This window comes from Mus musculus, chromosome 1 (assembly GCF_000001635.26).
Source record: "Mus musculus strain C57BL/6J chromosome 1, GRCm38.p6 C57BL/6J".
Lineage (NCBI taxonomy): Eukaryota > Metazoa > Chordata > Mammalia > Rodentia > Muridae > Mus > Mus musculus.
Window position 1 is genome coordinate 140,327,687 of NC_000067.6, and position 23,617 is coordinate 140,351,303.

Sequence of the window (23,617 nt, forward strand, 5' to 3'; positions counted from 1 at the left end):
GTTGAAATGGTTCAGCAAAGAGAGGAGAGGAGAGGAGAGGAGAGGAGAGGAGAGGAGAGGAGAGGAGAGGAGTTTTGAGCTCCTCAATGTACTTGTTTTTTTTCTTGCAGTGAATTACATATATTCACTATGGAAATGAATTTTTGTGGATTTTTGTCATCAGAAATCAAAGAAAGTACACTTGTATTTTTTTATGATTTCAAATACTAGAGTGAAAGCTTTTCTACATTTGTTATACTTAATGTTAGCTTAATTCATAACTTCCTATCCCTCTTGGTCCTTTTATTTCCTTCTTTTTATTCATCTCTGGCTAGCTTGTGACATTAACATTCTTATTATGGCTCAAATAATTGCCCCCTAAGTATAGTAGATAGTAATTTCATGACTTGTACATATTTATTGTCTGGAATAGGACCTAAAGATGCGATACTTTAATGTAGTTAGCCTGCTGTGCACTTTTAAGGCAGAGACAGTTGCCTTCCTAGTCAAGAAGTAAATCAGTTTACTTAAAGGAACATTACCTCCAAGAGATGTTTTCCTGTAAATATAACCATATTGAAAAGTGCTTATACACCAAAGGGATTCAATGCTAAAACGTGAACAGTCCCTGACTGCAGGATCAGTCTTGTAAAATTGTGGTTTGATATGCTAACACACGAATATGTCTTAAGTAAACTCAGTGACTCCCCTACTCCAGACATCAATGCCCTTGCTTTTGTACATATGAAACAAGAACACCCAACTCTTATTCCAGTTGCTTGAAATTATTTACTACTTGGAAATGATAGTTTCTTTTCAGCTATCAGAATTCTTTTTTTGTGTGTTGACTAACTACATATCTGCTGTTTCAGGCTTTGTACAATAGAGGGCTTTGTAAGTTCCTCCTCCGACCCACCCACCCACCCTTCAAGCTACTTGGAAATTTCATTTAGAGCACTTATTACTCTGTGTAATTATATAATTATTGCTGTCGATTATTTTCTGTTTCTGACAATATTATAAACTGTATGAAGGACAAAATATATGATGATCACAGTATAAATAAAAATGCTGAATAAAAGGAACTGATCTGGAAAAATTTCCAAGTGGGTTGATATAAATAATTTCAAGGTATTTGATGAGGGAAGAGGGAAAAGTAGTTACATTTTGTCAAACACTAAACACAAAAACAGGTAAAAATAAACATTTCTAAATAAAGTTTAATCCATAAGCATGCTATTGGTTACTATGAGTTTTCTGTGTGTTACTATTGGTTAGTATGAGTCACATTTTTTTTACATTTTTGAGACATATAAATATCCCCTAAAATGGAGATGATGAACTCTTCTTATACAGAGGACAGCTCTTGTAGTTATGCATAGTTATGAGAAGATTTACAATTGTGCCTTACTGGAGAGCTGCAGCATATTGGTAAAACGACTTCAGTCATTCTGTGTGTGTTACAAAATGCTCTGGTGTTTTAGTATACATAGGTAGGTGCAAAGTAATACATACACTGGACTGGGATGGCCTTAATAAACATCTTAGCTAATAACTTGAAAATATATTAATGAATATATATATATATGTATATGTTCGTGTTAGTAGTATATAGCTGGTACCTAGTATCTGTTGAGGTTAGACTAGGACATTGGATACTTTAGAACCTGAGTGAGCAACCATGTGGGTATAAACTGAACACAGGTCCTCTGCAAGAGCGGCCAGTGTTCTTTTGATGAAAAATCTTTCCAAACCTTGACAAAGTCACATTCATTCCCTATGTTATTTGTATTATTCTTATCCTAGGAAAACAGTAACTTTCACCTGTAAAATAGAAAGGTGTGGATGCTATTTTGAATATTAGTTTTGAGTTTAAGTTTTCATTTTCTTCTGGAAGAGGTAAATTTACATAAGAAGAAGCAGTGTTGCAAAAAATATGCAGATAACATGTGATCTGAACTCTTGGCAGATCTGAACTTATTGTGGTGCATGACATAAAAAAAAAGATGGTTTTGTTTATCTTAGAATAGAAGAGAGTAGTATGTCATAATTAAACATCCTCTTACAAGTCTAGAAAAAATAATATACACAGTAAAAATAAATAATGCTATTATTATTATTATTATTATTATTAACCACAGGATACACAAAGTTATAAAACAGATTCATCAGTGTTGTTGATGAGTTACTGGAATATATTGATAAAATTTATCTTTTCTCAATTTTTGAACCACAATGAAAACTGATCCTTCCTTTTCTGGTAGCTATTGTGTTTTTTATGTAAGTTAATGAATATATTGAAATACAATTTTGCTAGAAAATATGAAAATTCAAGGATAAAAAAACAATATAGCCTCATGGCTTCTCTAGGTATATGGTTTTTCTTAATATTTTCTTCTTTTCTAGCTAATAAGATTTTAATTATAAGCTGGATCTTGGAAATAGTTAAAAGTTCAAGTAGTTTAAGACTAACCCATAAATCTGGCTATTGAATAATTCTCCTGCTCTTGGATCTGGAGACTCAAATTGTGTCCAAAGGAACTAAATAGAAATACCCTCCTTTTCTCATCCTTGCTTGGCCACTGTTGGTGTTTATGTTCTACTCTGAGTCAGAATGAGGCATTCCCAACAGCATTTGGGGTTCACAAACGTTGATGTTTTTAAATGGACAAGTCTCAAATCCGAATATTTCTGTTGATCTTCATCTAATCAGAGTGCAATAAGCAAACATCAACACCTGAGAAGGCATCTTCTTTTATGATGAAAAGGTCCGACGAAGACTGTGCTCACTAAAAGTAATATTTTACTATACTGTACCAAAGAAAGTATAGGATACTAAAGAAATCTAATACATATTCTAGTGCCTTGGTAGTTGTACATAATTAGAATAAAAAGTTTTATAGATAAGAACATATAATCTTGTAAATTCTGGGAAGTAACATTACAATATTCTCTTCTTCACTTTTTACTAGCATGCATCTTAGTGTTCTTATAGCTCATTGCTGAAACACTGGCATCTGTCATTACCTCATAGGGACCTGAGTGATAACCAACCAAAGATAGAGTCACTCTGTGCTCCAGAGTTCTTTTAAGCCTTTCAATAAATTCACTATAAATCCTTACCTCTCATGGAAACCATTGTGTGTCCTTGCTTAAAGCTCATTTATTTTGAGGCAAGATCTTTATCAATGCATGATAATACTGGTTATGAGACTATCAGATAAATGAAGATCTGAGAAAGAAGCCACGAATTGAGAAGATTTTAGATGCTTTCCCATATGTTCTGTTTAACATTAGAATATAAGAAGCACTACTTTTATTTTACTTGGAGATAACTCTGAGTCCTAGAGCATTCTGTACATTGGTGCATTGAGAATTCCACAAACATTAGTCTGCATGGTTATGAAGTCTGATCCTTCTTACTCTCCACTTCCTTATGTATTATAATCCTCCAAAGGATTCTCATCTTCTGGGAGGCTTGTAAGGGTATTTTTAAAAAGAAGAACTTCCAGAATATCTTTCCCCTTTCGCCTCTAATAGGCATAGGAGAAAAACATGGTTCCATCTCAGTTGAATAGAAGAAAATGTCTCCCAGAGAGTGGTAGATAGCAAAGCTTCTATGTTATATTTGTTAATAGAATGAATAATTCCCGAGCATATTTGGCTTACCAAACTTCATGAGACGATTAGATGATATGATTCACCCTTTCAGCAGTTAAAAATCAATAACAGATGTATAAGAAAATGAATATTTGTATTCAAAGGATACTTTTGAAGGGATGGGTATTTTAAGACATATTTATGTTTAAGCTTTGTGATCCTGACATTACTTAGTCTAGTACTAGGTAGAGATGTGTGTTGCTTGTATCCATTACTTTTCTTGTTACAACAAAATAAGCTAACTGTAGGAAATTAAGGAAGGAAAGGTTGGTTTGCTCACAAGTTGAGGTTACAGTCCATTAAGGCAGATGAACCATGATCCCAGGAGCTTGTGGTAGTTCGTCTTATTCCATCAGCTGCTGGGGAACTGAAAGAAATTCCCTAATTCCATTCTCTTGTTTGTCAGTTTGGCACCTAGTCCACAGACTGACCCTGCTCCCATTTACAATAGGTCTTTCCTCAACCATTAACCTAGTAGAGACAATCTCCCATAGGCATGCTCAGAGGCTAATTTAATCTGGATAATCCTCTATGCTCAGGCTAACATTATCTAGGTAATTTCTCCTTCCTCAGGGCTTTCCTTCTCAGTTATTTTAGATGCTTTCAAATTGACAGTCAATATTTACCACAACATGATTTTTGTTTGGTTTTGTTTTCTTTTTATTACATAAGCATTATTTTGGCATTATGACATAGAAGGAATAGAAGAGTTAACATAATAACAATGAACTTTTGGCATTATGACATAGGACCAGAAGAGTTAAAACAATAACAATGAACTTTAAAATAAATAATTCACCTTAAATTTCCAAATTCTAAAAGAACAAATTTCTGTACATCCGTGTTTGCAACTCACCAAAACAGATTTACACTATAACAGTGCTTGGTAGCCTATATTTGTTTGTTATTAGCTTTTCACTTTATATTTCCAATATTGTTTGTGATTGCAATGCTTCAATTTTGGTAGACACTGTTGTCTACCAAAAATGTAACTAGAATTTTCTTAATGAGAAATTACATTGTTTTAAATGTCAAAAAAAATAGTTTCAAAAATTTCTATGAGTCTTTGTACCAGTGTTTTCATATAAATTTTAAAAATCTTACTAGCATCCAGTTTTCAATTTAATGATTTGTACTCAGTCCTTTTTTTACATTTTACTAATTTACATGTATATATGTGTATATATATATATATATGTATATATATACTTTATTCATATATATTATATTACCATGTATATATTTATCTTATTTTAGTATTGTGCAATTTTGATATACTTACAGAAGACTTCTATTTATTGAGTTCTTAAGTGCCTCAGGCATTCAGTAGGTACTGTTTGAGATATAATTACTAAATATTTTTTCAATTTTGGAAACTTGCTTACAGCAGACAGTACAGTAGTATCAGACTTCTTAAAATTAACATCTCATTGTGTTTACTGAGGTTAAGATCATAGGTTACATTTTGTGAAATATACACAGTGTTATATTCTCTATTTTTACCACCAAGTGTCTTGAGAAGAAACAAATCTAAATAAAAGATTTGAGAAAGAAGCAGAGAAGAAGGTTGTGAGAATTTATTTGCTATTAATGAATGCACAGTGCTCTGTAAAATAATCATGTTAACCAGCACACTGGCCTTCCTGCATCATCAACATTTCCTTAATAGTCTGTCAAGCAATGCTGAATCAAAGATAGCATTAAAGAAACTAGACTCAGCTGCTGAGCCCGAAATGTTTACACCGTACAAACATCCTTAAAAAAATAATGATAAAGCTCAATCCTTGGCTCCTTTGATCATTTTTTTTTTCTGGATGAAAGGAGTCTGTGGCTGTAAATTTCTCTCTCTAGAGCAATACCTGAGAAGATATGTCTCCAAAGCTAGTTCCTTGTGGATCTACATTTGTGCCTTTCCCAAGACTGCAGCCATCCTTATCTGATTCAAGAAAAAGGTAATGTAGGTTAAGTTGTAAATACCAAGGGTTGAAATGATCAAAAATTGTCTATATGTTTTTTGTTGACATAGTTAAAGGTATAATTACTTGTTTGATTTCTAAGACAGAGCGTTCTGTTAGTGATGTGCAGATTTAGCGAATCCATTTTGCATGCTTTATCTATTCTGATGATTAACAAAACATGCATTTCTGAAAGCTCTCTTCAATGTTACCAATACTAATTCCAACAACATATTTTTGAGACACTGAAAAATAATTGACTACATATTATACTCCTGACTGCATAGCACACATCCATTTGAAATCATTACTGTTACTCTAACTTGACATAGTATTCTTTTTATAACATTATTACTTAAGAAGGTACTTAAATATGTTACATTTAGCATTTGCTCTATATCCCATTTAGTCTCACTATCTACGTTAATATTCAGGTTCAAATTAAATACTTGATAACAGCAAGTGTATGAAAAAAGAAGGTTATGTGATTTGTCAGCTACATCAGCTCCGAATTTTGCTCCTCTTCAATGGCTTGTATAGCATTCTCTCAAAATATCTGCCTCTGCTTCTTTTATCAGAGCTTTTTGGGCTGGGCTGCCAGTATTGCAGATGGAATTGTTACAGATACTATGATGTCATCTGTCAAGGGAATATTTCTAGATAATGAGCAAGGGCAGTGCTAACCAATTTTATTAATGACAAACAGTGATGCTGCAGCAGATAGGAAACCCCACACCCAGGTTAAATCCGATTCCCATTAATGGTTATGTGATTTATGATCAACATTTATAACTAAAACACATCTACTGCAAATGAACTATGTTAGAGGAGCATGTGAGTTATGGCCTATAATGAGTAAAGATTTATTGCATCTCTTATTGGCTTTTCATCAGTAGCAATGACATTGTCTTATATATTACTGGGAAAGGGAAATCCATACTGCCATTTCTATTCTAAACTTGTTTGAACACTTCTCAAAGACAGGATGAAGGAAATCACACACGATTTGTTTTGCTATTAAAATGCTTGCTCAGAGGAAGTTGGAGTTAAAAAAAATTAGTATCAAAGGACAGTACTTCAATACCTGTAAATACTTGACTACCAAACATTGTAACACTGAGTAAATTGCTTCTTCAGGATGATCCAGTGGCTCCTTCTGATTCTTTCTAGAAAATGTGATTTTATATAAAACCCCAAATTTCCTTGTTATTGTGTAAGTTAACAATGAGTACAACATTGGTGAAATATAATTGAAAATAATACATGATTCTCTTCCGTCCCTCCCTCCCTCCCTCCTTCCGTCCATCCCTCCCTCCCTCCTTCCGTCCCTCCCTCCCTTCTTTCCTTCCTTCTTTCTGGTTAAATTCATTCCATTGTAACCAAGAAGTATGTATAAAAGACCTTCACATTGTATACAAACTCCTTTAAAGACTGTGAACAGCCACATGACAGCTGACAGATCACTACTAACCATTAACTTTTGGTTAATTTTGTTAGGTAGGAAATTAAAGCCCATTTGAAGCTAGAAAAGTCAGAGAGATAGAAGAAATATACTACATAAGCAGGACATGATGCAGAATCAGGCACACACATTCTTCCTTTGCCACCTGCATTCAAGTCTCTTGTCCCAGTCTGCATTTCATTTACACATCTATAGGCAAAATCTCATTCTAAAGACTGTCATAGGGATACCTGTATACTTCACATCTAGTGTTCCTACAAGTAAATGTAAGAAAGGAGAAGTGAAGAGAGATGTTTCTTCCGTTTAACAGCTGCGCTCTTCTTAGATCCTGGCTCTGAGTTTATTAGCAATGTGATCTCCGGCAATTGCCTGAAATTCCTGAGCCTGACCTGTCTCTTGGTTATGAGGAAAGTCATATGAGCTCAGAAAATTTCAACAGTGTCAAGTGAAAAACACATCTACTCCCATGTGGAAGGCATGTCATTACAACTACATGCTAAACTGGGTCCCTATGGTGTGATGAGCAATATATGAATATATTTTGAAGGTTGTCAATTCAAATGGTAATTAAATTGTTTGTTAAAATTAGCTTTTTGAGGCTTTTCCTTTAATTTTCATGTAAAGTTATGTATGTGCATAATTTGTACTTCTACATCACTATACTTTTATGAGTTTAGGAAGAAACTGTTGGATAAAGCAATCATTGAAGAATTAGGACTAGAGAAAAATACCCTTTTCAGTGGCATTTTCTGTACAAAACAAGTATGATTTTTTTGTTTTTAATGTACTGGTCACAGTGATAAACAAATTTACTTCCATGTTTTGTTTAATATATTTTTGTATTTATTAATACTTCTTGTGCTCTGGCAAGTTTGTTCTATAGTAAACTATTCAAACTAATTACAGTTTTCAAAATCGTAACTTTGTTTTTTTTTCTTATTTAAATTACTGCTTCTCCATAAGTAAGCATATATCTTTCACACACTTGAAATATGGGCTCCTTTTAAAGAGCACATGCTGATCTGCCAGCAGAATAATGCTTTCCTATTAATATTCAGCTCCATGGAAGTGATTCAAGCAGCTTTTAAACTACTTGAGACTTTAAAGATAATGGCCTCACTTTCAGAAAATTCATTTGATTATTAATATCATTCATTTTACATCACTCACATTTTCGAGTTATTGTAGCCCTGCATGAGTGAATAATTCACACTCATTTCAGTTGCTTCTGCCCAGTGTTTTAGTGTATGATCAACTTTTGTCTTTTCTTTCTTACATTTATGCTGTCAACAGCTGTCAAAAATGCTACATTCCTTTTTATTATAATGAAGATTGCTTACTGTTTCAAATGCCCTTTTTCTATTACAGTAAGGAGTTTGAGGCATATACTGGAGACTGAGCACTCCAAGCATGAACTAAAAGGCAAGGTACAGGCTATGATTTCTGTTGGCAATGTCCAAGTAGCAGAAAAGAGCATATCGGATTCAATTAACAGCAGCATACAGCAGGTCATGAGGTCATGATATGGAGGATTTTGCAGACACTCTCATGCTTTTTTTAAAGACAGTTACATTATGAGTTTATTGTCACACAATTTTTTCATCTTTTAAATATCCTGAGAGTGTACTTACACATACAAACACAACCGCATGCATAACCAGGCAGTATAATCTCTTGATATGCTTCTTGTCAAATGCAATGTTGTTTACTCATGGCTGTATATAAAATATGAGCATGTATCACACTCAGTTAAAAGGCTCACATGTAATCACATATATTCATATTGTAGTCACCAATGGCATAGTGAAACAAATATTTTACTTAACTCTGTAAAGTATTGTGTCTTTAATATGAGCATAACTGTTTTGCACTGTGCCTTGTCCGTCATGACCCTTTACCGCACTGATGTTAGAGGATGCAGTGGAACATTGTTGCCCCACTTGAAGCATTTATGGAAGTATGTCAAAGCTCTAAAATAGAATGCTAGTGAAAACACAATTGTTTGCTAGATCTCTATTTTACTTCTCATGGTAGGACTTGTCCCTTCCTTACTGCCTTCTACTCTCTTTCCTTTTTACCCTTTTTTCTTTTTCTTCTTCTTCCTCCCCATCCAGTTTCCCTCACACTGACTCTGAACTCCTCAGTTCCAGTGACCTTCCTTGTTTATGCCTACCTTCTTGTTTCTGTACTTGAGTCTATAGGGAAGATCACTTGCTAATGTTAATTCACTATTTTTTTTCCTTCTGGAGCTCTACTGATCCTCCTTCCTTTAGTCTTACTCCATGTGGCTTAGTGGCCACCTCCATCCAGTATTCACTCATGAACAACTGGAGATCAAAGATGTAATCAAGACGATGCTTTGCTTTAAAAAAATATCATTTAAAACAATGTATAAATTTACCTTTGGGCTGTGTGTATATGCGGTACAGGCAACTCCACTAATTCCTTTGTTTCAAATAAAATTACTTCAAGATAGCTCATTATGTAAGAAAATGTCACAAAATATCAAGTCTGAAATGAATTTAATTCTAAAAAAATGTAGATAATATATACTAAATCTATCTTTAAATATAACGTAAGGACTTATTTAATTGTTGAATAAATATTTATATCATATAAATTTTAACACACATTTTAGTAAAAATTATCCAAAATATAATAATTCTGAAAGTATCAGTAAACTATTTCTCTTATAGTACTTCCCCTAAACAGAAGCATTTATTTGTAATTCGTTGGTTGGGTTGTTGAGAATACTGAAGGAATTGTTCTTTGGAAATTCTAAATAAGCCCCAATATTACAGAATCTGCAAAAGAGGTATATGAATATGATGAAGATTTAGAAGATGTTGAAAATTATGAACTTCATATTTAACATTGTAAATATAAACATGACTGAAGTAAATTTTATATAGCAAAATTCACTATACCCACAGAAAACCAACTTGATTGAAGAGTTTGTAATAAGTGTGTCTGACCCTTCATTGGGTTCTGAAAACAGGCAAAACGAACAAAATCGACAGTTCTTGCCCTTATAATTTTAGACACAAATCCACCCATACTGGCAGCTTTGGAGAGGCACAGCAAGAAACATGCCCTCAAATCAACTCCTGATGAGGCCCAAAGTTGGATGTTATTAGTGATGAATTCCATCTGTTAGCTTCCTGTCTATTTCAGTCTCTTATTTCTCAATCTTTTTGTAAACCAATAAGCTACCTCTACTTTGTTCAAGAAAAGTATACACTTTCCATAATCAAATGACCAAATATCTAATTATGTATATATATGTATGTATGTATGTATGTATGTATGTATGTATGTATCTATCTATCTATCTATCTATCTATCTGAATTCACAGATAACCATATGTATCATATATATATATACATATTTATTTCCTATGATTTTTCTGTGTTCTATAGCTCATGGCATAGATTCTTAAGATCCACTTGAAGGATATGGATCAAAAATAAGGTACTTGTAATATTTGTACTATTTGAAAAGAACATGGAATACTGGACAAATATAAATTTGTGCTGTTTAAGTACATCACGGATGAGGAAGGTTCCAGTGACAAAAACAGATGCGAGCTGAAGGGAACAAGAAGGATTTGAAAAAAGTAGATGGACTCCTTGCTAGTTTAAGAGATGTCAGTTTTCTCTATGTTGGGCTGAATGACTTTTGTAGGGAATCTGTGTAATAATTCTGTAGTTGGAAATGAAGCTGTATGTTTATCTATAACAATTATCTATAACAGCAAATCAGAAGCTTGCAGTCTCCAATTTAAAAAAACAATACATGTTCTGGGTTTTGGAGGAAGATTTTTTGGGAATTTCTGTTTCTCTGCATAGATGATGCCAGATGGCAGTGTCCACAGATTGTCAGCTTTTCATGCTGACAGTTGTCAACTTTGGATGCTAATGGGGTGTTAGATGGAAGTACTACAGAGTAACTTTTAATTTCATCTATATTGTGAATATACACTGTACTCCAGGCACTGACCATGGACATATAAGCAGATTGCTTAGTATTTCTTTCATGGAGCTTACTGTTTAATGAGACCTTAAAAGCTACACAATGACAAATTTTGCTGTCGCTTAAACCAATTCTGAATCTGTATTGTATCCTAGATGCAATAAGGGAGCTGAGGGTAGGCAAGACTGAGCATAGAAAATGAGAGGATAGATTAGGGTGGCTCCCTCAGGGCAAAATATGGTGGATAGTTTTTTGTTGTTGTGGTTGTTTCTTTATAGAACTATCTTCCATGTCATTGATATCTCTCATAGTACAGATGAGATCTGGGTTTTTTTTTTTCAGTCAGCTCTAATCTATGGTTATGTCTAGCACTAAAAGATATTGTACATCACCATGATTTCTATGATGTGTACGCAGCGTTTTGCCATGAATTTTGTAGATTGATTACTTGGGTGAAGCTTCAGCTGGGTTCAATATTTTCACCTTTTCACTTACAGTTTAGCCTTTTCGTTGTCTTCTGTTGAAAGTAAATCTTTGCTTGAAGGCAAGTTGAAACATCTTTATGTCTCTGTTGCTGCTCTTTCTGAACCTTGTCAAAAAGCATTGATTTGGCTCTTTTGCTTGTCTGTGAAACAATGTTTACTACTCAAAGAACCTTTGAGGAGAATGCTCATTTGCGAAAGGAGAGTTGCCTGGATGATTTTTTTTGAAGCATATGGATGTACTTGACATCAGCTTACATAAGAAGCAACTTTCAGAAATGAAAACCAGGAATCTAGTTACGTTTGGATGTGTTGGCTTGAAAATGTCCACTAGAGAGCCAAGTAGAAAAATTGAGTAGGCAGTCGAATACATAAAATGGGAGGAGGGGCTGGGCTGGAAATAAACTGTGCAATCCGGGGTGTATCTAGGGAATACATTCTGAGTTTAACTATAAAAGGGAACTTATTTTTAGTAATAGAAGAGAAAGGATCAGCCCAGGATACTCAAGAGCAACCCAGTGGGTTTGAAAATGCCATGAAGATGGGAACAGTTTCAAGTCAAGTAAGGGATGTGGTTTGAGGATAAAGACATGATTTTTTTTTTTTTTTGTGACTATTGTTACTAAGACAAACAGGGAGAGATTGCAGCTCAGCCTTCTCTTTGGGGGAAGTACAATTGAATGGTAACTGTGATAACTGTGACTTCAGTAGAGATAGATGGGGCATAACAAACACTAATTTATGGAGGCATTATTCATGGAAGACACACTGCTAATAAGGGCTAGAGACTGAGTTGTGCTTGCTTCCCAGGGTCATTTTTTTAATGTTTTCTCTCTCCCTCTCCCTCTCCCTCTCCCTCTCCCCCTTCCTTCCTTCCTTCCTTCCTTCCTTCCTTCCTTCCTTCCTTTCTTTCTTTCTTTCTTTCTTTCTTTCTTTCTTTCTTTTCTTTGGTTTTGGTTTTTGGTTGTTTTTGTTTTTGTTTTTGTTTTGTTTTTGAGGTAGGGTTTCTCTGTTTAGTCTGGGCTGTCGTGGAGCTCACTCTGTGGGCCAGATTTTGAACTCAGAAATCTGCCCGCCTCTACTTCGCCAGTGCTGAGATTAAAAGCATGCACCATGCCTAGCTTGTCCTTGCTTTCTAATCCACATACTGAAACCCCAACCTCTTGTAACCTCAAAATGTAACTGTATTCAGATGCATTCCTTAAAAAGGTGGTCAAATTAAAATGAGGTTATAATCAAGATTATGGGAACCAGTGGGGAAAGCCAGTGTACCATCACTGTGGTTTTGCTCACTTCCTTCCTATGACTATCAGCAGGGAATTTAGCGCCTCTGTTTCAGGACAGCCATGGCATTCCACAGCTCAAGAAAATAGCTCCACTGTAGCATTTGTTTTTCTGTCTTGTCCTGTCCTGTTCTATCTGGTTCTGTCTTTAAAAGTGTCCTACAGAAAGACATGATTCAAAGTGTGTGTGTGTGTGTGTGTGTGTGTGTGTGTGTGTGTGTGTGTGTGTGTGTGTGTGTTTCTGAAGTGCTTATTCAATTTAATCAACTATTTCAGTTGTTTCTTTTTAGAGGCTGTGGCAGACACATTAGGTCTGTTACGTAAAACAGGTTTCTTATTTATATGTTCTTAATTCAGTGAAAACCTATAGTTTGCTCTTTTGCTAGGTCTGCTGAATTGTGGCCATGGCCATATCATAACCCAAGGAAATATATCTACAGCACATTTTTCTGTGAATTTATTATATTTTCTTTTCTTCCCCCTTCCTTTCTTCCTGTTCTGTTCTGTTCTGTTCTGTCCTGTCCTGTCCTGTCCTGTCCTGTCCTGTCCTGTCCTGTCCTGTCCTGTCCTGTTCTGTTCTGTTCTGTTCTGTTCTGTTCTGTTCTGTCTTGGTTTTGATCAGTTAGGTATCCTTGACATTATAGACAATTTATTGTGTAGTAATTGTAAGTATTCCTCGTTGAATTCTCTAGATGCAAATCTCATGCAGAGTGTGCATTGTAGGTTATCCTCTGAAGGTGTGACCAGCGAGTCTAGCTGTTTGCAGCTGAGGTGAGTCTGGAGTACCCAATAGATTGTCCCACTAATTTATCTATATCTCCATATAAATATTATCTGAAAAATTTTACAAATACCATTTGAAGTATGGTAACGAATCTTATAAATTATAAAACATGAGAGCATCAAACCTAAGTGTTAGACCTCCAGAGAACACTGGGCACTCACTAACGGAGCTGGATTCAGAGTTAGTTGTGAGTTTCCTGGCAGTACTTGGAACTGACTTGGTCTTCTTCAGGAGCCATATACTCTTAACTCTTAAGTCATTACTCTAGACCCACTCTTCCCCCTTTGAACCTTTTATTGTGTAAATAGGAAAATATTCTGTTCATGTCTTTTTCTGTCACCCAAACTTGTTGAATCCTTACTGTTTCATTTATAACCAAATTCCTGTGGGTGCTGAAAATTTTATTCATGAGCTTATATGGAAGTTTCATTTTATGAAGTGCTCTGCAATGCTACGTTATCATTTGTTTTAAGTATTAGAAGGCATGAAAGAAAACAAGTCTGAGTTTGAGCTAAAGTTGAGGTGCTGTCACAGGTTAATCCAAAGAAAATAGACAAATACACAACAAAATACCGTATCACAGGATATGAAACCAAAGCATCAAGGAACCATTCCATGGACCTAGCAACTTCCAGTTAACTCCAGGGTTAGAGTTCAGAGCTATTGGAGAAGGTGCTTACCAATGCAATGATATTATAAAAGGAAAGGAGATGCTTCAGGTAGGCAGCTAGAAAGGCAACTCCCAGGAAAACAAAATAAGGGGCTCCCTTATACAGGGAAAAGAGAATGCCATATATATCCATATCTAGGCCTGTGCAGAGAGTGGAGTGTAAGGAACAGGCTAAAAGGCATCAGGAAGAAAGCAAAATCAACTTAGAGAATATTAGGAAATGATTTGGTAACAAATTCCTTCATTTTCTGAAACACAATTATCTGAAAACATTCCAACAGTAGACTACATGGAGCAAGTAAGTATCTGACCTTATCTATAACCTCAGACTGAAGAATCACATGGTTATCTTACGTCCAGTTTTTAAGTGACTACAACTCCTTGGGGGCCAAGTCATGCAGAGAAGTCTTGCAGCTGCCAAAGTCTAAGACAGTTAAGGGCTCCAGTACTGCACCATACTGTTTATTGTACTGCTTAGTAAATTTCCCACACTCGTAGCAATGAAATTGGCGACCCATCCCAGGGACAGTTCAAAGTAAGCATAGTATATGCATTCCTTTGCCTTAAAACTTAGTTCCAGCAATTTCCTCCTTAGATTCCTCCCCAGATGCTATGCTGTTTTTTTCTTTCTCTTACCTTAAAAAAAATATAGTTTAACAGATGTGCATGTTTCCCAGAGTAATTTATTTGATTTTAAATGCTTTTGAACTTGTATCCTTTCTATAGCATCATGTTACAAAATGCCTTTTTTGTTGCATGCAGCTACACGCATTCATGTCTATTCCAATTTTCCATTGTATGATTGAGTTACCACTTCTCCGTTTCCATGTTTGGATATTTATGTCTATTTGTCTTTTTACTATCAATTAGTGCCTGTTAGAACATCATGTTCCCAGTTCAAACTACTGTGTAAGGTCTCCCTCTGCCACATTGCTGGGATTTAAATGGTTAGGTAGAACATGTTAGTTGACACCAGGTTATTTGTGGAAATGATTTCACTAACATATTCCTCATTGTCAAGTAGCAAGATCGCCTTTGTTTAGTGTGTGTGTGTAAAATGAAATGCCCAGAAAAATGTCACATTATATTAATATTCTACAAAGGTAGTGAATGAGTAGAGCTTTGTAAATGTGGAGAGTTGAAAAGGTGATAGACCAGAACCAAAATGATCACTTTAGTCCTCTAAACACCCATTCATTGTCTACCTCTGTGTCTGTTTGACCTAACATCTTCCAAGTATCAGATAAAACTCATGGAATTGTTTATGAAGCCAATCACAAGCATTTCCCTACACAGAAACTAGTGATATCATCTTGTAACATCTAAAACTTAGAGCAGAATTTCCCTACTTTCCTAGAAAGTGGCTATCTGTAGTCTCTACCAATACATTTGATGAATGCAGTGATTTATAGCTTTAATTATGTGCCTAATTTATCTCACTTAACTACTTCCACAGTAGAACAGTCATTAAGGCAACTTGAGTTTGTGTCCACGGGACATAGTTCACTCCCATTTGGCTAAGAAGCTGTCTTCCACCCTTGGAGATGAGTCCTTTGTTTTGTGTTGAGGGCTATTTACTTCAGGACCATATGTATAGATAATTTATTACTTCATTAAAATAATCTTGCTTGCATTTCTTCCTAAATTTTCCACACTTTTAGTTCCTACTCTAGTAAGGGACATTTTATAGTTTTTACTTGTGCTTATTCATTTTAATTATGTATTAAAATCACTTACATATTCTTATTTTGAACTATTAGCTATTTTTCCCTTTCTCAACAGAATTCTACTTAGAAAATGTTTAAAGTAGAAGAAACTCCCATCATGAAAGTACTTGATAGAAAATGGATTCCCAATAAAATGGAATTTTAGAGCAACAAAAGTCTAACTGGCCACAAAACAGAAATATCACCACTGACACTTTGAAATACATTTTAGAAGATGTTCTCAATCAAAATCATTGAGTCCTCCCCTGTGACCACTAGGCAACTCAGGCAGGATGAGTTCCTGGCATCTCTTATGTTCTTTTCTTTTTAACTGTCTTCTTTTGTGTAGCTTGTTCATGTTGTGTCCAACTTTAAAACCTAACTTTGAATTGAGAAGGTTTTCCTTTATTTTTGAGATTATAGCATGATGGCATCATGTCTATATCTCCTTTCCTAAATACAACCTACTCCTTCTGCATACTGTTGCTTGTCTGCATGTTTTCAGGACTCACCATTTGGTACTGGATAAGCAATGGTGTATTCTTCTTGGGGGAATACTATGTTTCCTGTTCTCAATTTTCCTTACTTTCCTATGGTTGTTTGTGTAGGGATGATGTCTTGTGGGCTTCTCATGTTCACGTTAACATGCTTATCACTGCTGTCCTTGTTTAAGCTTATGCTTAGTCAGTTATGTCAGTAAGACTTTGTGGGTTTGAAGGTTCTAACATCATGTTTGGTATCTTCCCTTTGCTGAAGTCAGAGATTGAGTCATTGGACTAAAACTTTACTCTTGAGTTGTCTGCAGTCATAACCCCTCTTTATTCTATAAGCACAGCTGTCTATGAAGGTGAGCTGCACAGTAGAACAGAAATAGTCATCTGAAAACCTTGATTCCCCAAACAGTAAGGCATTCTTTGGGATACCTACCAGGGCTTCAACCAGAACAGTGTTTAAGAGGACTATGTACAGACAACAACAGATTAATTACATTTGCTTCATGACCCTTGATCTAATTCTTCTTGTATTTAAAACCTAAATCTCTTTTCTGACCAAAGTTGACTTGGGGTCATTCGACCTCAAGTTCCTCCAGCCAATGTAGACACATTGAATAAGCTTCTCTTTACTTTTAATCATTATTAATCTCCTTAATTGACATAATGGTTGCAGGTGGCTGAGCTAAGCTTGGTAAGACAGCTGGAGCCTGGGCTGTTATCCTAAATGTCCAGTTATAGTTTAGGAAAAGGCATTTATTTATTTATTTATTTATCCATTCATCTATCTATTCATTTATATTTATTTATATAATTATTTATTTCCTTTTATTGTACAAATGTTATTTTAATCACTAAATCTGGATTTTTCTATGAACATCACACAGAAAATACAGAACAAAATTTTGCTGTACGCTTCCTCCACTGGGAGGACGAGCAGTACACTGAAGGATTGTATGTTCATCATGTTCTTATTATGTAGCTGTATAAGACCTATGCTTCGTTGCAGCTGCTCAGTATCTTGAAAGTATATCACACTGTTGTTCTGGGACCAGATCAAATTGATTATTGATTATGGATTATATTCCAGGGAAATCTGTATTGCAATCTAAGGAGGAAATTTTGTGAATTTCCATTCTTTTATCTCCTCATACCTTTGATCATGGCGGATGAGGAGGCATGATGTCTTATTCTCTAAGATTTACAAGATATGTCTTGGGACCTACTTCTAAATTCTCCATCTTTTGTTTTCCATGTTAGATTAAATCAAATTGAAGTTGTTCAAATGTGATTATTTTGATTAAAATGGAGAAGTTCAGAGTGTAGGTCCATCAAATGAAGTCTGTAAATGGTGACATGTCAAACACAAGTCTTGTCTGATGAATTGATGAGGTTTTTGCTGGGGAAACTATGCACTTAGGTAAGTGCAAGTAATTCAAGAAATCTCAGTACTTCCAAGTGTTGCATATCAGTGGAGCTCTTGGTCTCTCATCAAGCCATACCTGTATTGGAAGTCATTTTCTAACTGACAAGCAGTTCAGAATTTCTTCCTTTAACACAACAACTTACAGTATCAGAATCCACACAAATCGACTTGACAGAATGATTTATCTACTTCAGCACAAAGCAAAAGCAGTAGAAATGGTACCTTGAATTTAAACTTTTTTCTTTTCCTTTGCTAGCAGTATGTATTAAGGTGTTTTCTTGTGATTCAGCAATGTAAAAGCAACTCCTGAAAGAAACATGACAAACATTCGACAATACCCCACAGTGCACTGTATACAGTGTTTTAGATTCACTTTTCAATGTGAATGAATTGTGGGGTAGAACTTCAATCCCCTGTTAGTCTTCACCTGAACATCTTTTCCCAAATTCATTTGCTGTTTTTTGGTTTATCTCTTCTTTTTATAAAGACACTACTCGTACTAGATCAATGGCCCTTTCTAGTCCAGAATCATTTTACCCTAATTTCACCAAATACATCTGCAACAATTCTCTAAAGGACTGGGAACAGGGTGATCAGTGTATCTTTTGTTGGCAGAGGTATCACAATTTAATTCAGAAACATGTTTAGAAAATGAATAGAGGTAAATGTAGATTAGGTAAGTCTGTTGGGAAAGGTGACATTTTCATAAGCCTAAACTTAATTTAGTGTTTTCTGTGATGAGCCGAGGGAGAACATTTTGCTACAAATATTGAATATTTGCTCCTTAGAAGATAAAGACCAGGTGTAGTGTTATAATAGTTCAACAACCCAAAAAACAAATAAAACAAAACAAACAAAAACAAAAACAAAAAAACAAAAAAACCACCACCAACAACAAAAAACAAACAGAAAACAAAACCACATCAATGAAAAGTTCTTAGAATAGATATCTGCACTGGGAGCTATATACCTCATTGTTATGTACACAGATTAACTTTGTGTATAAAATTCCTTTTAAGTAAATTGATATTGGGTCTAAAATGCATCTATAGATCCTGTCTATTACAACCAAAGGATTCAGAGAGTAGTCCCAAGGTATTTGTTTCCTGGGAGTACAATAATGAAGATGTTACTCAAGGAGTACTACATACAGAATGTCAAGCAAGTAGCATCAGGTAGACAAAGAGGCAGAATCCTCTTTGATACTGATGTTTATCTGGCCTGCAATTTATGGGAACATGTCTGATTTGGTATTTTGGATAGATTTCAAGGCATCACAATTGAAAGTACCAAAATGCTATTGACTTTCTTCTGTATATATAAATGTAGTCTGTTACTTCTTTAAACATTGTCAATGTTTGTTCTCCTCCCCGTCTTGCCTAAGTGATATTTGAAGAGATCTTCAATAATATTACTTTCTGTAGATGAAGTTACTTCCTCCCACAAATTTAACACATGGATTTACTATTGATTTTGATAACTGCTTATTTTCTTTTGAGTATATAGCATATAAGTCTTAACCAAACTAAATTTGTAAAAATAGTCTTTCATAAAATAGACTATGTAATTGAACTGAATATTGTTTGTTGCCACTCTACTACAAATCAGTTATTTTACTATTAACAAGTATATTTCCTTGATGAAAATTTATTTACAAGGATTCATATTTTTTAAAACAAAGAAAGAAGCAAAGTAATGTTTCTGCATTGATATCCTGGATTAAAATTACTTTTTGTGTTGTTAATATAAGGCCTACTTTAAAGTTATTAAATATGAACATAATGATTAAAGCAGGGAATTTATAATTTAGCAAGATCTAGAGTGAGTTTGACACAGAATTCAAGGACTATAGCTAAAGAATAAGAGGAAAATGAAAAATAAGTACTAAATTTACACAGTCCATTATCTTTAGGAAAGATATACAATCACTCTGTTGCCCCAGATCTACAGTAATTCCAAATTTTTGGAATATAGAAACAACAGAAGAATTTCTAATTGAACATACTACATAATTTTAAAGAGGATAACAAAACAAAATAATAATATGTACAGAATGACATTTCCCAAACCATCTCTTCAGTATACACTAAAGCAAAATCAAATTTCCCTGACAGCCGAGATGATTGCATATAGAGATATTAGAATATCAGTGAATAAAACAATTCAATCAGTCAAACAGTCTAAAGGAAGGCAACCATGTGCCATAAGTTTGTCTGATTAGATTTAGTTTTAATAACAATTAACATTCATCCATTTCTGATATAAATTTTGATAGAATTTGAGTTTTGATTGCAAGCCCTGTAGGGTCATCAGTAGAATGACTGCGAATATTTTGGTGGCTGACTCTTATATGAAAAGCATATTAAAATCTTTGACTTAATTTTACACAAAAGTAGTTGTCAAGCTAATAATTACAAATCCAGAAAAATAGAAATAAAAAGTATAGAGAATGTTTCTAAATGTAAGTATTTTTTGGTTAAAAACCCAAATAATAAACCTAAAGTGATAAAATACATATGAGAGTTGAACACAATTGTTCTTTACTACAAGTATATATATTCAAATAAAACAATTCGTATCATCAGCAAACATAAAATGTTCCAATAGAAGCCTACCTAATAAAGATTGTCATACGTTAGGATAAATGTTGACAAACCTAGTCTAAATTTTTTCTTTGATATGAGCTTATAATACCAATGACATTTTGAGAAATGATGTGAGCTGATTTGTCCTTGTGCATTATTTAAAACATAATTTTCTAGTGAAATTAAATTCAGATAAACAAGTTAGAGGGAAGGTCAAAAGAGACAAGGAGAGGAAGGAAGGAGGAAGGAAGGGGGAGGGAAGCAGGGAGGGAAGAGGAGTGGGTGGAAGGCAAACAGTCAGAAGAGGAAAGAGGGAAGAGAGGAGACAACTTTACACCAGAAGAAGGAATTACTTTATCAACTTTGTATTAGCTGAATTTATTAAGCATATTGTAATGATCATCTCTGAACTTTACTTAATACAAAAGTCTCTAGGACTGTAAATACCTGGAGAAATTCCAAAGGTTTATCCTAACTCCACTATATTCACTTTGACCATGAAGGAATTGTCATATGATTAATAAAGAAAATTTATTGTGTTTTATGTGAATTTCTTTTTTTCTTCTTTTTTACATTGTTCTTTATTCTTTCTCATTCCTCTTTTTAGTTCTTTTCCCTCTTGTTCCACTTTCCTTTCCTCTTCTTCTCTTCCTCTCCTGCCAGCCTCACTCATTCTATATAGGAAAGGAAAACAAATCTCTTCTTTCACCCTTCCAATGTTTTATATTTTCCTTGTATCTAAGTCAACAAATCCAAAGCATTACTTTCCTCTTTCATAGTCATCAACCTTAAAATATATTTGCATACATTTGTATTTCAATATTGGACATGTTTTACAGTATAATATTAGCCCCCTAAGATCAATAGAATAATTATGAGGTTTGTTTCACATAATTTCATAATTTGATAAAAATTAGGAAGTCACACAATGAACAACTCACTAACATGCCAGACAGTCTGTACTAAGAAAAGGACTCTGAGTGGATGTCAAGCTGTTATTTCATCTTTGGATCACTTATATTTATTAAGGAACTCTTCACTACACAATGAAATCCATTTCAGATTTAGTAATTCTGATTCATAACTGTTGTCTAGAAATAGCTCTCTTCAGAGGTATATCTGGTAAAATCTTGTTTTACTGTATTTAAAAGATTTTGGCTACCTTGTTCTTTAAGGATGATCATTTTTGTGATGTTTAACTTCCAATTGGTGTTAAGCCTTTGTGTGTCTCATAATTTTTCTGAGGTGACATGCTTCACATACTCCCAGCTACCTTTTTTATGTGATCTCATTTTATTTAAAAAGAAATGTTCCTCAACTCATATTCATAACGGGCTCCAGCTACTATTTGAAGAATGGATGAACCTTCTTATAAATTTGATAATTCTAGGAAGTAAATCAGAATGGCCTTTCCTAAATTACTTGCATAATAGCCATGTGTCACCTCAAATTTTGTTTTGTATCCATAACAAATTTTTAACCATTGAAACTCAAGATCAGTGTTATAGTTCCTTTGTTTCAATTTAGCTGACTTTTCACTTGATCAAGGAAGGAAACAGAGCCAATGATGGACTTTGAAGACATAAACTGTGCTTCGTGCCTGCTTGCTTTGCATGAGCTTTTGTGAGAATGTAATTCTGTAGGGAAGTGACCATGCACACGGGCCTGCCTACAGTCACCATGAGCTTCCAAAGGCACTACAATTTTTATGACCCATTTTGGAGAAATATCAAGTGAATATAAACTGGATATATACACACTACTCTTGTTATGTGTAAAGTGAAGAATAAGATAACAAGAAATACTTAAAAACTATTGATAGAAATAATTTCAGATAGGAGAGAAAAGTAGAGAATATTGAGTTTTAAAAATTATATAAAATTTGGTTTATCATGACTAATATCCTTTCACTGTGCAGAATTTTGATTTTTTTTCTTAAGTACCCTCGAGCCCTAAATATACAGAATAGAGAGCTTGTGGAATTGTCCAGCAGTGTAGTATTCCTTGTAACACATAGCATACTATGTCACTTATTTTCTTCTCCTGGTCTTTCCCTCACATATGTCTTTTATAACAAAGCAGCAAAATGAGCTGTTAAATATATTAAGAGCATGCGGATTATATATTCAAATGTTTGTGATGTTAAGATAACCTTGAGAATATTTTGATTCTGTAAGCATTGAAATTCTGCCTTAACTGTTTTTTGGAATCTAAACATATAATGAGTGCCTGTGAAACTGAAGCAAATGTTAACTCTTGACAAGTCACTCTGCACAGGACAGCATATCCGGTTTATTATCCTAAATAGTAATTACATTCTAGAAGAGGAGAGACAGTTGTGAGCATGCTGATACATGAGGGAGAAAGGCACTGCTCTGTCAGTAGTGATACAATAGGTAGGGTTCTGTCAACCGTTGAATTTACTTCAAGGTAGATTAAACATAGAGTCTTTGTACCTCACTGGGGTTGCTTCTTAATAATCTGCAAACTTAAGCTGCTGCTTCTGACTTAAACCCCTTTGCTGATCTCTCTATATATTTAAAAATGAGATAAAACAAGCCAACAAGTAAGGAAGGTGTTGGGGAATGACTATCTCAGGTAGGTTCTAAGTTGAGTGAAAGGCTTGATAAAACTGATATTCATGTCCTGTCTCATATGTTTTCATTCATTTAGTTCCTTTGTAAAGCAGAAAAATATTAGGAAAATGATTCTTTGTCTGAAGGGTCATTTTAAATATACATTAAATATTAAAAGTTCTAATGTTCTTAAAATTATTTCTGTAAATTTTTAAATCACTAATTTAGAAAATTATGCTAACTGTGCATGATAATTGAGCTGTTTTTAGGATTGGGAAACAGGGGCTTTTTTTTTTCTGAAAAAAACACTGCTGTATTTAAATGAACTCTCCTTTTATGGTATGTAATTCACTCTAAATATAGGATACATTAATTCAAGTATTTTTATTTTTAATCTATCTGGAGAACTGGAAAGTCAGTTTCTATTTACTTCGATCAAATAAAGATGCAGTTAACTTATATGAATTTGGTTTATTTTTCTGTTTTTAGGGTCCAAGTTGAATTCTACATGAACGAAAACACATTTAAAGAGAGATTAAAACTGTTTTTCATAAAAAACCAGCGATCAAGTAAGTTGTTCCCATC

General features: G+C 34.3%; 1 protein-coding gene across 20 annotated transcripts in view; it reads left to right on the forward strand.

Moving 5' to 3' along the window:
• The window catches only part of Kcnt2 (potassium channel, subfamily T, member 2), a 368,389-nt gene that overhangs the window by 82,030 nt on the left and 262,742 nt on the right, over positions 1 to 23,617 (forward strand). For all 20 annotated transcript variants that reach the window (XR_001784498.1, XR_001784494.1, XR_001784492.1 and 17 more), the window contains exon 2: positions 23,522 to 23,601. Coding sequence is in view for 16 of the 20 variants with exons in the window: in XM_011247999.2 (XP_011246301.1) it covers positions 23,522 to 23,601 (80 nt within the window). In the remaining 4 variants the exon portion in view is untranslated. The remainder of the gene's footprint in view (positions 1 to 23,521; positions 23,602 to 23,617) is intronic.